The sequence below is a fragment of the Podarcis raffonei genome, chromosome 5, assembly GCF_027172205.1.
Source record: "Podarcis raffonei isolate rPodRaf1 chromosome 5, rPodRaf1.pri, whole genome shotgun sequence".
In the NCBI taxonomy this organism is placed as follows: domain Eukaryota; kingdom Metazoa; phylum Chordata; class Lepidosauria; order Squamata; family Lacertidae; genus Podarcis; species Podarcis raffonei.
This window is the reverse complement of record NC_070606.1, coordinates 73969848-73983135: the sequence shown is the minus strand read 5'-3', so window position 1 is coordinate 73983135 and position 13288 is coordinate 73969848. Positions and strand designations below refer to the sequence as shown.

Genomic DNA, 13288 nt, shown 5'->3' with positions numbered 1-13288 from the left:
ATTGGCTACATTATGCTCAAATTCAAGAGGTTTTCAAAATGGACAAAAAAGTTGGTTTCCAGGTGGAGAAGTCGAAACTAGAGACAGAATTGTTAGAACCAAAGACAAAGCTGTTATCTAGAATGTATAACTTGCTGCTTATGTGGAATTTACAGGATGAGACAGTTAAATCTGCTATGATTAAATGGGCACAGGATGTTGGACACAACATTATGTTTGAAGACTGGGAAAGGTTATGGAACACCGGAATGAAATTCACGGCCAGTACGGCCTTGAAGGAAAACATTATGAAAATGATATACCGGTGGTACATGACCCCAGTCAAGTTAGCTAAGATACATCACCTGTCTGACAATAAATGTTGGAAGTGTAAGGAAGCAGAGGGGACTTTCTTTCACCTCTGGTGGACATGCCCAAAGGTTAAGGCTTTCTGGGAAATGATTTACAATGAGTTGAAAAAGGTATTTAGGTATACCTTTCCCAAGAAACCAGAGGCCTTCCTGTTGGGCATGGCAGACCAGAAAGTGTTAAAGAAGGACAGAACTTTGTTTATGTATGCCAGTACAGCAGCAAGAATACTCATCGCAAAGAACTGGAAGACACAAGATTTACCCACGCTGGAGGAATGGCAGATGCAGCTGATGGACTACATGGAGATAGCTGAACTGACCGGCAGAATCCGAGATTTGGATGTAGAAACAATTGAGGTGGACTGGAAAAAGTTTAAAGACTACTTGCAAAAGTATTACAAACTGTATGAATCTTAAGACGGTGCATGATTTGGAAATGATACGCTTTAGCAATTATGATTAAGTAAATAGTAAACTAAGTGATAAAAGAGAAAAGGAGATAATATGAAATTGAACATGTTACGTTTATTTTAAAGGTATAAAAATTGTGACATAATACATTGAATATAGATACATAACATGTAAAAGTTACAATAAGGTATGACATAAGGTAACAAATTGCTGACATTGTTAATATAAAGAACGCAGAATCGGAAGGGGTGGGGAAGTCCAAGTTGGGATTTTTGTTAAAAAAAAAAAAAATGGTTTCTTGTAAACTCCTTATTTGTTTGTAATGTATAAAATTTGGAAAGAAACGTAATAAAAAAATATTATAAAAAAAAAAAAAAAAAAAAAAAGAAATGAAATGAGTAGTACATAATACCTAAAAGAATGTCTCATCACATACATACGCAACTGAACATTGTACTCTGCAGGAATCATAGGGCTGTAGGGTTAGAAGGGACGCCCAAGGGGAAACTGAACTTTTAAAAAACTAGGGATATGCAACTAGTGCAGTTTCCATCATCTGAAATGTTGCCATCACAGATCACCTTTTAAATATGCTATTAATCTAGGTCTCCTGCAAACATGAATATAGATGATGGATTGGAACATCCATGAGACTAAAGCTATACTTTTAGTATCTTACTTTGGAGAGAAGGGTCATCCAAGAAGTCTTCATGAGTTTCTCTAAGTTCTCCAGGTCTTGCTTCACGAAATTCACTCCGAAGAGAAATTTTCCACCACCTGAAAATTACCTATAAATGAGAATTTTGAGAAATCTTAGCTGGTGTTTATTTTGGTTATTAATGTTGTACAGCCGCTTTGATTTTTTGTGTGAAATCACAGTGTATAATGGTATTATAATAAATAAAATAAGTAAGCGGCCTCTGTGGCAAAAAAAGCTTGCACCAACTATGAATCTTGCTGGAGAGATACCATAGCCTCAAGTCATCAATGCTCTGCTAACTTCTAGAGGAGACAAGGTTGCGTTTGAAAATGGTTCAGAAATTGCAGTAAACATGCTCACAGGTGTCTTTATGCACTAATGGGAACAAAGTATTGGGGACACATCATGCCAGTGCTAAACTGCCTGTATTAGCTCCCAGTATGTTTCAGAACCTAATTCAAATTGCTCGTGTTTACCTTGAAGCTCTTCACCATTTAGGACAAGGGTACTTGACAAATCACTTTTCTGCATATGAGCCTACCTGTGTGCTGAAATCATCTTCAGGTGCCTCTTCCTGGTCTGTCAGCTGCCAGTTATAGTGAACGGCAATGAGGTAAATTACCATTTTAGTGAGAGAGAGGCTAATCTAACACTTATTTTGAATCCAGGTGAACCAAATGCATCCAAATATTTTCTCAGGCATTTTAACATTAATCTTCTGTGGTGATTTTTATGCTGCTCTGCCATCTGCTGTTTCAGATCTCATTGCTGTTTTCTTGGATATATTTTATGTTTTCTACTATAATTTTTCTATTTTTAGTGTAACGTCTGCCTGGAAAAGTTTGCTTGAACTGGAACTTCTAGCAAGCAACTAAAAAAAATGAACAAAAAAGAAGAAAGAAATCAAAATTTACTCTAGTGAAGATAAAAGTAAAAAAAGAGAGCAGCTAACACCAGAACCAGAAAGAAGCAAGAAAAAAGTATTACAAACCGAGGGTACTAAAGATATCTTCACCTATTGCTAACAATGAAGTTTGTGCAGACTGAGTAATCTAGGGGAAAGCATCCTCAAAACAGGACACCATCAGTTCCAATGCCAAAAATTGTGGTACTGTCCCCATATTTAGAACATCCCTATTGTGGAAAAAGGTTATCAAGCTTTCTATCTATTCCTCAGCTACATGGAGAGCCAGAAATTCTAGAAATGTAGCCGTAAGCTAATTTATGAAAAGGATCATGATGGAGAAATAGAAGATTGCTTGTCCTTCACCCACATATGCACCTCTTTGGTAAAAATTAGAACCACAAAAGCCTTTTAAGAGAATGTAAATCAATTTACTAGAGGATGAGCATGTATTTACAGTATTTTTCTTTCTCTTTTTATTGTTATTATCAAAGGAACTTTCACTGCAGAGACGAACATATAATAATAAATTTCATACCTCCCAAAATATGTAAACACTGGCATGTTTACTTTTTCAGTTAAATTGTACTTTTTGGGACAGAATAGCTCGCTCATTAATGCAACAAAATTACGGTAGTTCCTGGGATACCAGCACTTATGCATCAATTATTTTTCCTGAAGCATAAGCTAGGAATAAACCACAAAGGGCATTGTTTATTTCCTTCTCAACATCCATAATGAAAAATACAGAGGGGTCTGGTGGTACCTTAAGAGCCAACAACTTTACGGCTCACCATATGCTTTTACACGCCAGAGTCCACTTGATAAGATTTGTAAATTGTTACTCTCAGATGGTGGACGGAGATGACTAATTAGATGCTTATTATGGGACTGACTGAAAAAGATCCCCTCCCCTCAGGATTACTAAAGTGGCTTGTGCTGTTTTGGCATAGGTCTGTGTAATGCCATGTGGGGACTGTAGTGCAGGGTCTAGTGGTCAAACAGCAGCATGTGTCCTGGTACCCAGGCCCTTGGTTGGTTGGTGGAATGTGGTGGTAAAGGAAACATCAGCACCTCTAGCTACATCAGTGGTAGCAGTCTTGCTTGCCATATGATAAAGGTAAAGGTACCCCTGTTAGGTCCAGTCGCGAATGACTCTGGGGTTGCGGCGCTCATCTCACTTTACTGGCCGAGGGAGCCGGTGTTGATCCGCAGACAGCTTCCGGGTCATGTGGCCAGCATGACTAAGCCGCTTCTGGCAAAACCAGAACAGCGCGCAGAAACGCTGTTTACCTTCCCTCCAGAGCGGTACCTATTTATCTACTTGCACTTTGACGTGCTTTCGAACTGCTAGGTGGTCAGGAGCTGGGACCAAACAACGGGAGCTCACCTCATCACGAGGATTCGAACCGTTGACCTTCTGATTGGCAAACGCTAGGCTCTGTGGTTTAGACCACAGCACCATATGGTAGGCAGCTGTATTGTGTTTCAATACCACACATTCTCCACTTCTGCTCAGGTTTTCCTTGATATGTGGAAGTAGAGTCTGATGTTGGACAGTGACAGCACAGGTTCCTGATAGAAACAGGAGTTGCAGGGACACATCTTTATGACTCATAGGCTGGGAAACCTGCCACCTCCCACAGTTGGGATTACTATCAGTGTACACAGCTGTCAGGAAGAATGGACAATTTCTAACTGAGAATGAATAAGGGGTTAAATTGATCAGGTTGTTCTTCCTAATGTCTCAACAAATGAAACTGATTTGTAAAAAAAAAAAAAGTGTTACGTTGGGGGGGAAATACGAGAGAGAGACATTGCACATACCTTTGTAAATCAAGAAAATCTTTAATAAAAATACATTTTTTAAAAAACTGATCAAGTTGTTGGCAGGTGCCAGCAACAGCTACTGGTCTTGCTGGCCTGGTCTGAGGAATGCTGAACATGCAGGCACAAAAGCAGAATATCAGTTTGAAACACATCATACAAAATATGGCCAGAGCATTCCACTCACATAAAAATTAAATGCATTATTTTGATTTTTGCTGAATTTTATTAACCTTATTATTAATATCAAAACTTACAAATATAATCAAAGGAAAATATTAATCATAACACAACCTTTTTTGCAGATGCAATATTCAAAATAGCATTCTTTCTAATAGTTCTTCCGTAACTCTTTATATGGTTTTCTTTTCTTTTGGTCCTTCTTAAAAGTTAACTCCTAGTGCTATCAAATCTGTATCTTCTCTTAAACAGGATTTTCCTTACCATATTTTTTTAAAATCTCAGAACAATTCATTTTGTACTGTTTTCATCCCTCCCTAGTTTTTTTTAATCCAGTAAATTAGTTTCACAGATTTAATCAATATCCAGCACTTTATTTCCCTGTCCATTATTCCAGGTACTTCATTTCTCTTCAAATACTGAACGCCACAAAGTCTTTGCTGCTGTCAATAAATAATAAATTAATTCCATTTCTTCTTCTGAACTTTTTCCTTCCATGCAACCCTCTAACAGGGTATAATACAACTTCCGCATTCATTACATCTTTAGTCTTTGTTAATATCCATGCCCAAAATTTCTGTATGCTCAGATAACTCCACCATATATGGAACATATCTGTTTTATAATATCTGAATCCCCAGCATTTAGTTTTTTCTTTGGGATTAATTTTTTAAAATCTACCTAGTTTTATGTCTTCTCAGTGATTTTCTGTGAGACAATTGAGAAACACGATCCAATTACAGTTTAATGTGAGTAATTGAAGAGATGGCTCACATTTCAGGTCTATGAGGAAAAACAATTGTTCAGAAAATGAAATCACCATTACAGTGTGGAAAGGCTTCCATCTTTATTCAAAGCAACAATCTGTCTTCCCTCAAGGAGCCACAATAGGTGTTTGGAGCTTACCCAGGGGCATATCATTTGTAGTGTTCTTTGTTTTGTTTTGCTTTTCGTTACACTGGGGGAAATCTCCAAGGGAATGGGAAAACCAAAATGGAAAATGGAAATGTATTTCTTATCTATAGCTGTTCAATCCTGAACATGGAAAGCCTACACTTTTTAGGACAAATACATTTTTTAGTCTGACCCTTATTATTTCTTGTTCTTGTGACTATTACTCTTTTTGGATCTAGAAGTCACGCTGGTAGACAACGTAAGCAGCATGATCCTTCCAAGAGTGGTTGTATGGCCTTCAGATTGTGAGAATTATGTACATCCTATAGCTAGGACTGATTTTATTAGGGTAATTAAGATTGTACTTGTAAGGATGCTAACGACTTACTTCTCAGTAAGCATGCCTTGGATTGCACTGTGTAACATTCAGGCTTTGACAAGCAATCTGAAAAGTTTCTTAAAGTGTTATTTCAGTGCAGATAGAATATGAAAAAGCTTGACTGACATGTTAAAAATAATTTATTTGCATATTTAACTACAGTAGAACGCCATCAGTTAACACCAGAAGTTTGCATGTCATATGGTCAAATGTTTGCATTTAATTAGTTACAAGGAACTGTCTAAGGAGCACATGATAAATGAAGCAATTATACCAAAAACTGAAATCAAGAACATGCAATAATCTTTTTATACAGTTACTAACTCATTAGCAGAAAAATAACAGGCTGTTTGGAAACTGAGATATTGAAATGAGCCACATCATTTTGATTTGCAAGAAAATTAATATTAAGAGCAGATTAACAGAATAATAAGGGAAAGTACCGTATGTATTCCTACAATACTTTTTTGGATACTATGCTCAGATTGTTGTTAGAAATAATGCCATTTAAAATCACATTCCTGTTTAGAGAATTGAAAGAATTTCCATGTATCTTATATGAAGGGGTTTCTCATAACAAATCAAGATACAACTAATTTACATTCTTTTTTTGCATCTTAATGGCCCTCACAATTACTTACAAGGAAAGAAGAAATAATTACAATAAAAGCAAATATCACAGGCTGAATAAAAAAAGCAACAACATAGCAGTAAAAGCAAAACTGTTCCAACTTGCCATCTAGATATAAGGGGACTAATCCAAAAGCATCCCTCTTTCAAGTATTCCATAAATAAGACATCACAACAGAAAAGGCCATCTTTCCAATTGCCCCTCACCCAGTCTTTGGGAGCAGGGCTATCTGGACTAAAGTCTCCAATAAAGATTCTAATGATCTTGGGATGAAGGCAGACGGCATTTCCATCAAAATGATGGGGTGGTTTTATGCTGCCATTGTTATTTGCAATACAAATGTACATTCTTTTGTCCCACTGTATGCTTTGGTTAAACTGGTTTTTCAGATTTTCGCCTTGCCTCAAGGTGAAGCTGGAAAGCCCCTGTTCCTCTTCTTAGAAAGGAACATTCAGTATATATGCAAACAGCTGTTTGGGGCTACTATTGGCTAATGCCATTGACATCAACATCACATCACACATTTTTAGAGCAGTTTGCTACAATTTTCCATCACATTTTTGTTCTGATCCCCATTCCAAAGTAAAGGATAAACACACTGCTTGTTAACACATACAACTTTGTAGTGCAAAAATGATTTTGTAATACTGTGCTTCACTCTCATGAAAATGTGCACCAGAGAGTATGGAGAATACAGAACAAAAGTGGTCCTCAGAGAACTGTGACAATTTGCAAAATAAAACTGAGTCTTAACACTGCTTTGAGGTTTTTTCTGCAATCAAGCAGTATATACATTTTATGAAATAAATAAAAATAAATACACTACACTTTTGGGAAAAAAAACTAAGTGTGTGTAAATATTGCAATAAACAAACAACTGCCGTATATACACAAGAAGCGGACAGGAATTGTTGCACTGTTTAATATGCTAATTCATATGCAGCAGAGGCAATGATGCCTTCTCTGCTGTTCTCAGTCTCCCTGCCCACCCACAAGATGGTCCAACAACTACTACTGCTGCCTTGTCCTGAGGAACAACTGAAGTCAATTAGATAACCATGCCCTAGAAAACTGAGAAAGAAGGGAAATTGTGAAGTATTATTAGTATCTATTTATATCCCACATTTTCCCCTCATGGGACTCAAGGTGGCTTACAGATAAAAACAATCGCTTAAAACATAGGAAAAATAATAATTATAAACAATTAAACATTAAGAGAATTAAAATTTTATGTGTTTATAAATCTGTTTAAAACTTACAAATGATTACAATAAAAACAAAAGTACTTTGTATCAACCTAAAACAAGATGCTTAGAATAGTATGCACAGAATTGTGATGTTCCCCCAGTATTATTAGTGTAGGGTAGATTAGATACCTCTACAGAGAAGGAAGCTTTGTCTATACTTGTTTTTCAAAAATGTTTATCTATGGTCATTTGCAGCTACTGGTACCATCCTACATTACTTTAGCAAAACTTGTTAGCAGTGTCCATTAAGTCATTAAGTTCAAGTAATAAGTAGCAGTGTAGACAGAATCATACTTTGGAATAAGGTGCCAGAGTTTGTCAAATTTGCATTTTTAGTAAAGAAAATATTGGTTTAAAGTGTAGAGATCTTTCCTATTCTAATTTATTCTAATTTATTCAAGAAGGTTCTAGAGGCTTCTCTGTGTGGTACAAGCTGGTGCAAGCTAGAAATTTTTAGCTGACAAGTAAGATTCTATTCTGCCTGGAAACAAGCAAAAGGTTCCTGATGTTTGGGTTATTCCTTCAGAGAAGCTGAACAGCTGGTTTAAACTGATTCTGTTATCTCTTTCTCTCAAGGTCATATAACAGGCCAGAAGAAGCTTGGGTTTCACTTTCTGTCTCCCTTTCCTTCTGGTGTGGTGGTCTGTATGATCCTTAGGGTCCCTTCTAATTCTACAATTCTATGATTCTAAATAATAGGAAATATACCAGTTTAGTTACAATTCACTATTAACGGGGATCAGTTATGTTATAAAACAAACCATTCACTATTATCAGCACACTGAGTGAATTATTAGTTCTATAACCACATATGTAAAGGAAATGATACAAACATTTTGTTAGATCAGACATACAATACCCCATATATGTGAAATCTGCTAATATACAGTCTGTTTAAATTAGTTGTTCATTTGTTAGGTGACTCACTAAGCACAAGAAAAATGAGCACAAAGGAGCTAACTACAGAACAGATTGCAATTCATGAACCTTGACTCATTTGTCTGACAAATTTTAAATTAGCATACACACACAAAATATTAAAATATTGGATATGTTGGAAACTTGGTCAAAACAAACCTTTACATTAATTATGCCAGGGAGCAGATATATTGCTCCCACACTAGTGGAACCAGTGCGTTTTTTCTTGGGGTACACAGGGGTATGCATACCCCAAAACATTTTGTGAATCTGGCCACATTGAGGGGCAGTATTTCAATATAAATAGAAAAATGAGAGTACCCCTAAACATTTTTTTAGAAAAAACACACTGAGTGGAACTATATGAACTACATAAAGGCTTATTATTGCCTACTGGCCCTAGGAAGGTGAATTTGCTGTGACATGCTTGCTAAGCATTTTGAGGATAAAGCTACTTCCATCCTCTAGGATTTGGGCTCAGCTGATGATCCTGCTGAAGAAAAGTGCTTTCTTGTCTTGGATGAGTTTTAGTTGCTGCGGCCTGAGGATATGGACAAGGTATTTGGCTAGGTTTGTGCAACCACTTGTGTTTTGTACCCTTGCACCTCATGGCTTATAAAATCTGCTAGAAAGGGGGCAGCTGAATGGGCCAGGAAGGTGATTAATGCTTCAAGAAGGTGTGGTCCGAGGTGCCTTGCCAAATGCAAGGTGGTTCTTTTAAAAGAGATTCAGAAGCGATACAAAACACAAGCGAGTGAGAAGGTTTTATTTCTAAACAGCAAGCAATATATACATACCAAGCATGCCCTTCCCTCTGCCACTTGGAAGCCCTCAAGAACCCACGAAGTGACTCCTCCAGGTAGTCTCAGTTTGCATAGGCCAGTCTGTGCATACGCTTCTGAAAGACTCTGCCCAAACCAACCAATTTTATAAATAGCCACCTCCTCCCAATGTCTCACTTTAATAATTTTCAACATAAAAGAAGGTTTCCAGCACTATCCTCTCAGACAGATTAAGGCAGCTGGGGGGAGGGGTTCAACTCCTCCCAACTGATTAGGACACCAAAGACTGTTCTCAAACCTTCAAAAACTAAAGGCTGGAAGGGAGGGGGGAGAAACAGAAGCAGGAAGGGTAACCATGTTAGAATCATGTGACCTCCCGGTATAGGGCGGTATATAAATTCAACAAATCATCATCATCATCATCATCACCAACTCCTTGATATACATTTTGTCTTCCAGATGGATTTCCCATACACCAGGCTGCCTGAAGGAGGCGGTTGCAAGACCACTGATGAAGAAGCCTTCCCTAGACCTTGAAGTTCTTAATAATTTTAGATTAGAACCTTGCCCAGAAAGGAGACATTTGCTACTTGAGTGGTTTGGTACCAACCAGATCCAGGTTGTTTTGGAGGAGACAGATTTTCTAGATCCATTTCAACTGAGATTCAGGCCTGGTTTCAGTGTGGAAAATGCCTTGCTCATAATGTATGATCCTGTGCCAAGGGAGAGAAATGGGACAGGCATGACAGTTGATTCTTATTAGATCTCTCAATGGGTTTTGATATCATCAATCATGGTATTATTCTGAGTCAGGTTGGGGAGCACTGCACTGCAGTGGTGCTGTTCCTATTTGGATGGCTAGTTCCAGGTGGGACCTGACTGCTCCATGGATTCTCTAGTATGAATTCCTGTGGGGTCATTTCTAAATTGAATTACACTTCCTCTGAATGACTGGGTTTGTTGTTTGGGGGTTCTGGATTCACTGCTGTCACTTGAGGCACAGGTGGTCTTGTCGCACAGAGTGCCTTCCATCATCTTAAGCTCATGGCACAACCACAGCTGTAGCTGGGCAGGGTTGCAGTAGTCCAGGCATAGGCAAACTCTGGTCCTCCAGATGTTTTGAGACTACAATTCCCATCATCACTGACCACTGGTCCTGTTAGCTAGGGATGATGGGAATTGTAGTTCCAAAACATCTGGAGGGCCAGAGATTGCCTATGCCTGCAAGTCTCAAGTCCAGCAGTCAGGATATAGTCCAGAGTCAAACCTGAAGTGCACTTCCATAGAGGTCCAGGAACATTAAAGCCAAGGTCCATCAACATGGGCAGTTGAGCAGGCATAGCACTTCAGCTCTGTTGCCCTTTGGAACTTGGCATGCTGATTGCAGCATCTGGGCTTGATGAGGCATATGATCCTCACCTGTTCCAAGCCTACTCCAGCTGAGGAATCACACACCTCCTCCCAGAGCTAGCGAGCCCTACCTGGCTAGCTAGGGAGCTGGGCTGTGGGCCCTTGCCTGCCTTAGCCTTCTTGAGTCCCCCTTCCATTGCTCCCTACCTCTCAGTGCCCACCATGTTCATGGAGACAGGCCCATCCCCCGGCTCTGGTGATGGGTCTTGCTGCTGTGGTTCCTGCGCACTGATCCTCATTCCCTCATCATCCTCTGTAACCCTGTGAGTACTTCCTTACCCATCCCCTGCATGCCCCAGTGTGTCCTGGCTACACTCCTCACAGGGATCCTCTTTCACCTCTCCCTTCTCGCTGTCATCTTGCCAGTTCATGGCATACAGCTTCCCTAGTGAGGGGAAAGGGTTCAGTGGAAGAGAGTCAGCCAGGATCCCAGAAGTTATTTTGGGGGGAAAGGTATGCATGTATGTGCATGAGTGAACAAATCTGAAAGCACTTCTTACCTATGACTGCTCAGAAAAATAATGTGCCATTCCTGTGTTTCCTAATGGAACTATTGGGTAAATCTGTCTGTCATTAAAGCTGCATATGTAATCCTGAACAGTATGTCCTAGTACATGCATATTAGCAGAGAATTCAGAGCAGCTTTGCTAAAGGAAAACAGTGATAGGTGTGGCAAAACCACAGGCTGGGATAGGCTGATTTGGCACACAATCTGAAGAAAAATAATTTATATTCAGCATCCAGAATCCTTAGGTTGCCCTGAGGTGGAGGTTGGTTAAAGCAGGTACTAAAAGTCTGGAACTCTCAGCAGTCTTCTACTAAAATCTTTACTGAAAGCTGAGAATTGGTAACATGACATAAAGGGTTAAAAATACTTTGATGAGCATTAATCATAACAGTAAAGAACAGTAGCATAGTAACTTTGTTATAATTTAATGCAGGCACCCCAAACTTGGCCCTCCAGCTGTTTTGGGACTACAATTCCCATCATCCCTGACCACTGGTCCTGTTAGCTAGGGATGATGGGAGTTGTAGTCCCAAAACAGCTGGAGGGCCAAGTTTGGGGATGCCTGATTTAATGTCTCTCTTCCTGTACAATTAAACATTCTGAAGAACCTGAATAGCAGCAGATGGCCACATAGATTATTAATTTTAAAATGTACTCTGTACTATGAGGCATATCTGTTAACACATCTGAAAGATTGGCAAGTCTTATTTTCTATGAATACCCCAGCATGGGCAATTTTAAAAATTGTTTACCTAGTAGCTTTCTGGATGGCTGAATAAAAAAAGGACCAAATACCATCTTCAATCTAGAGAAACTATAGAAGTATACTTTCTATAAACACCAACTTCACTAAATTAAATAGCTGACATTTGGAAGGCCTATATTGATCTCTACGTGTAAACTAAGATGGATGTATTGATGATGTATAAATGTATTGTTAATGTGAACTGACAATGTTTTTTCCTCCTTCTTGTATTGCCCGCCCCCATTTTTGTTTTTTTCCTTGATTTTTTATTGCAATTGACTTTAATTAAAATATTTGGGTACACAAAGGTATTAGAATACCGTAAGTCACATGAGGCTAGCTCATAAACTTCTGTAGGAAGGGAAGGGAAACACTTATGAAATTTTGATCTAGTTTTTAAGACTTAGGGAGACAGGGCTGGGCTTATCCAGTATTTAAGATGAAGAGTGTATAAGTTTTGGCACATCACAAGTTCTGTGAATGTTGTTATCTATGAGGTTTCCTGCTGGACCAGTCAGTAAAGAACAGCAGCCACATCCAAAATATGAGCTGTCCCTTTATTATTTGTAAACCTGTTATGTATAAGATATAGTAGGATTAATCCTCCAAAGTTAGCACCTCTGTCATGTGGACATCAGTGCTCAATTAACCATGCACATGCTTTTATTCTACTGAAATAAACAAAACTTTGAAATGCACAACTTTGGAGGGCTTATGCCCATTCTTTTTTAAGGAGCAGGGTGAATGCGCTACATCACTGTGAATATCTGTAGCAGGGTGGGGAAACTGACCACTGGGAAAGCTGGCTAGGGCTGATGAGAGTTATAGTCCAACAACATCTGGAGTGTAGAAAACCCTAGTCTATAAGACATAGGCCTTGATATATGCTTACATTTATCTATCCTTCCCACAATAGAATTACCACTTACTAGGACAAGATTACAAGGCATGTGATGAAGCCACCTCGTTGAAGCTAAGCAGGTCAATGCTGGGATAGTAAACCACCTAGGAATCCCATGTAACACATTTTAACTTCTGGGATGCAAGGAAGGCAGGATATAAATATACTAAATAGCAAGTTCTACTGAAGCAAGAAAATTGTTTAAAAAACCTCCAAGAAGGGAAAGCATCACTCCTGAGCAGTGATTTACATATAAGCTAAACAAGCTATAGCTTAGGGCCCCATTCTCTTGGGGACCCCCCAAAAAATTAAAGAAAAAACAACTGGATGTACATTTCCAAAATATAAGATAAAAAACAAATAAAATAAAACTTACATACAGAAATAGTGTTTTGTGTTGTATAGGCTCCATTATGTAAGTAATGGGCCCCGCCTGCTAGCCTGCTCCCTAAAATATAACTTGTTTGCTCATTTCTATATCAATTACTTCGATAAAATACA

General features: G+C 38.6%; 1 protein-coding gene across 2 annotated transcripts in view; it reads right to left on the bottom strand.

The window, feature by feature from the left end:
* The window catches only part of FBXO36 (F-box protein 36), a 34769-nt gene that overhangs the window by 16708 nt on the left and 4773 nt on the right, over positions 1–13288 (bottom strand). For both annotated transcript variants that reach the window (XM_053390135.1, XM_053390136.1), the window contains one exon: positions 1441–1549. In XM_053390135.1, coding sequence (XP_053246110.1) covers positions 1441–1549 — 109 coding nt within the window. The remainder of the gene's footprint in view (positions 1–1440; positions 1550–13288) is intronic.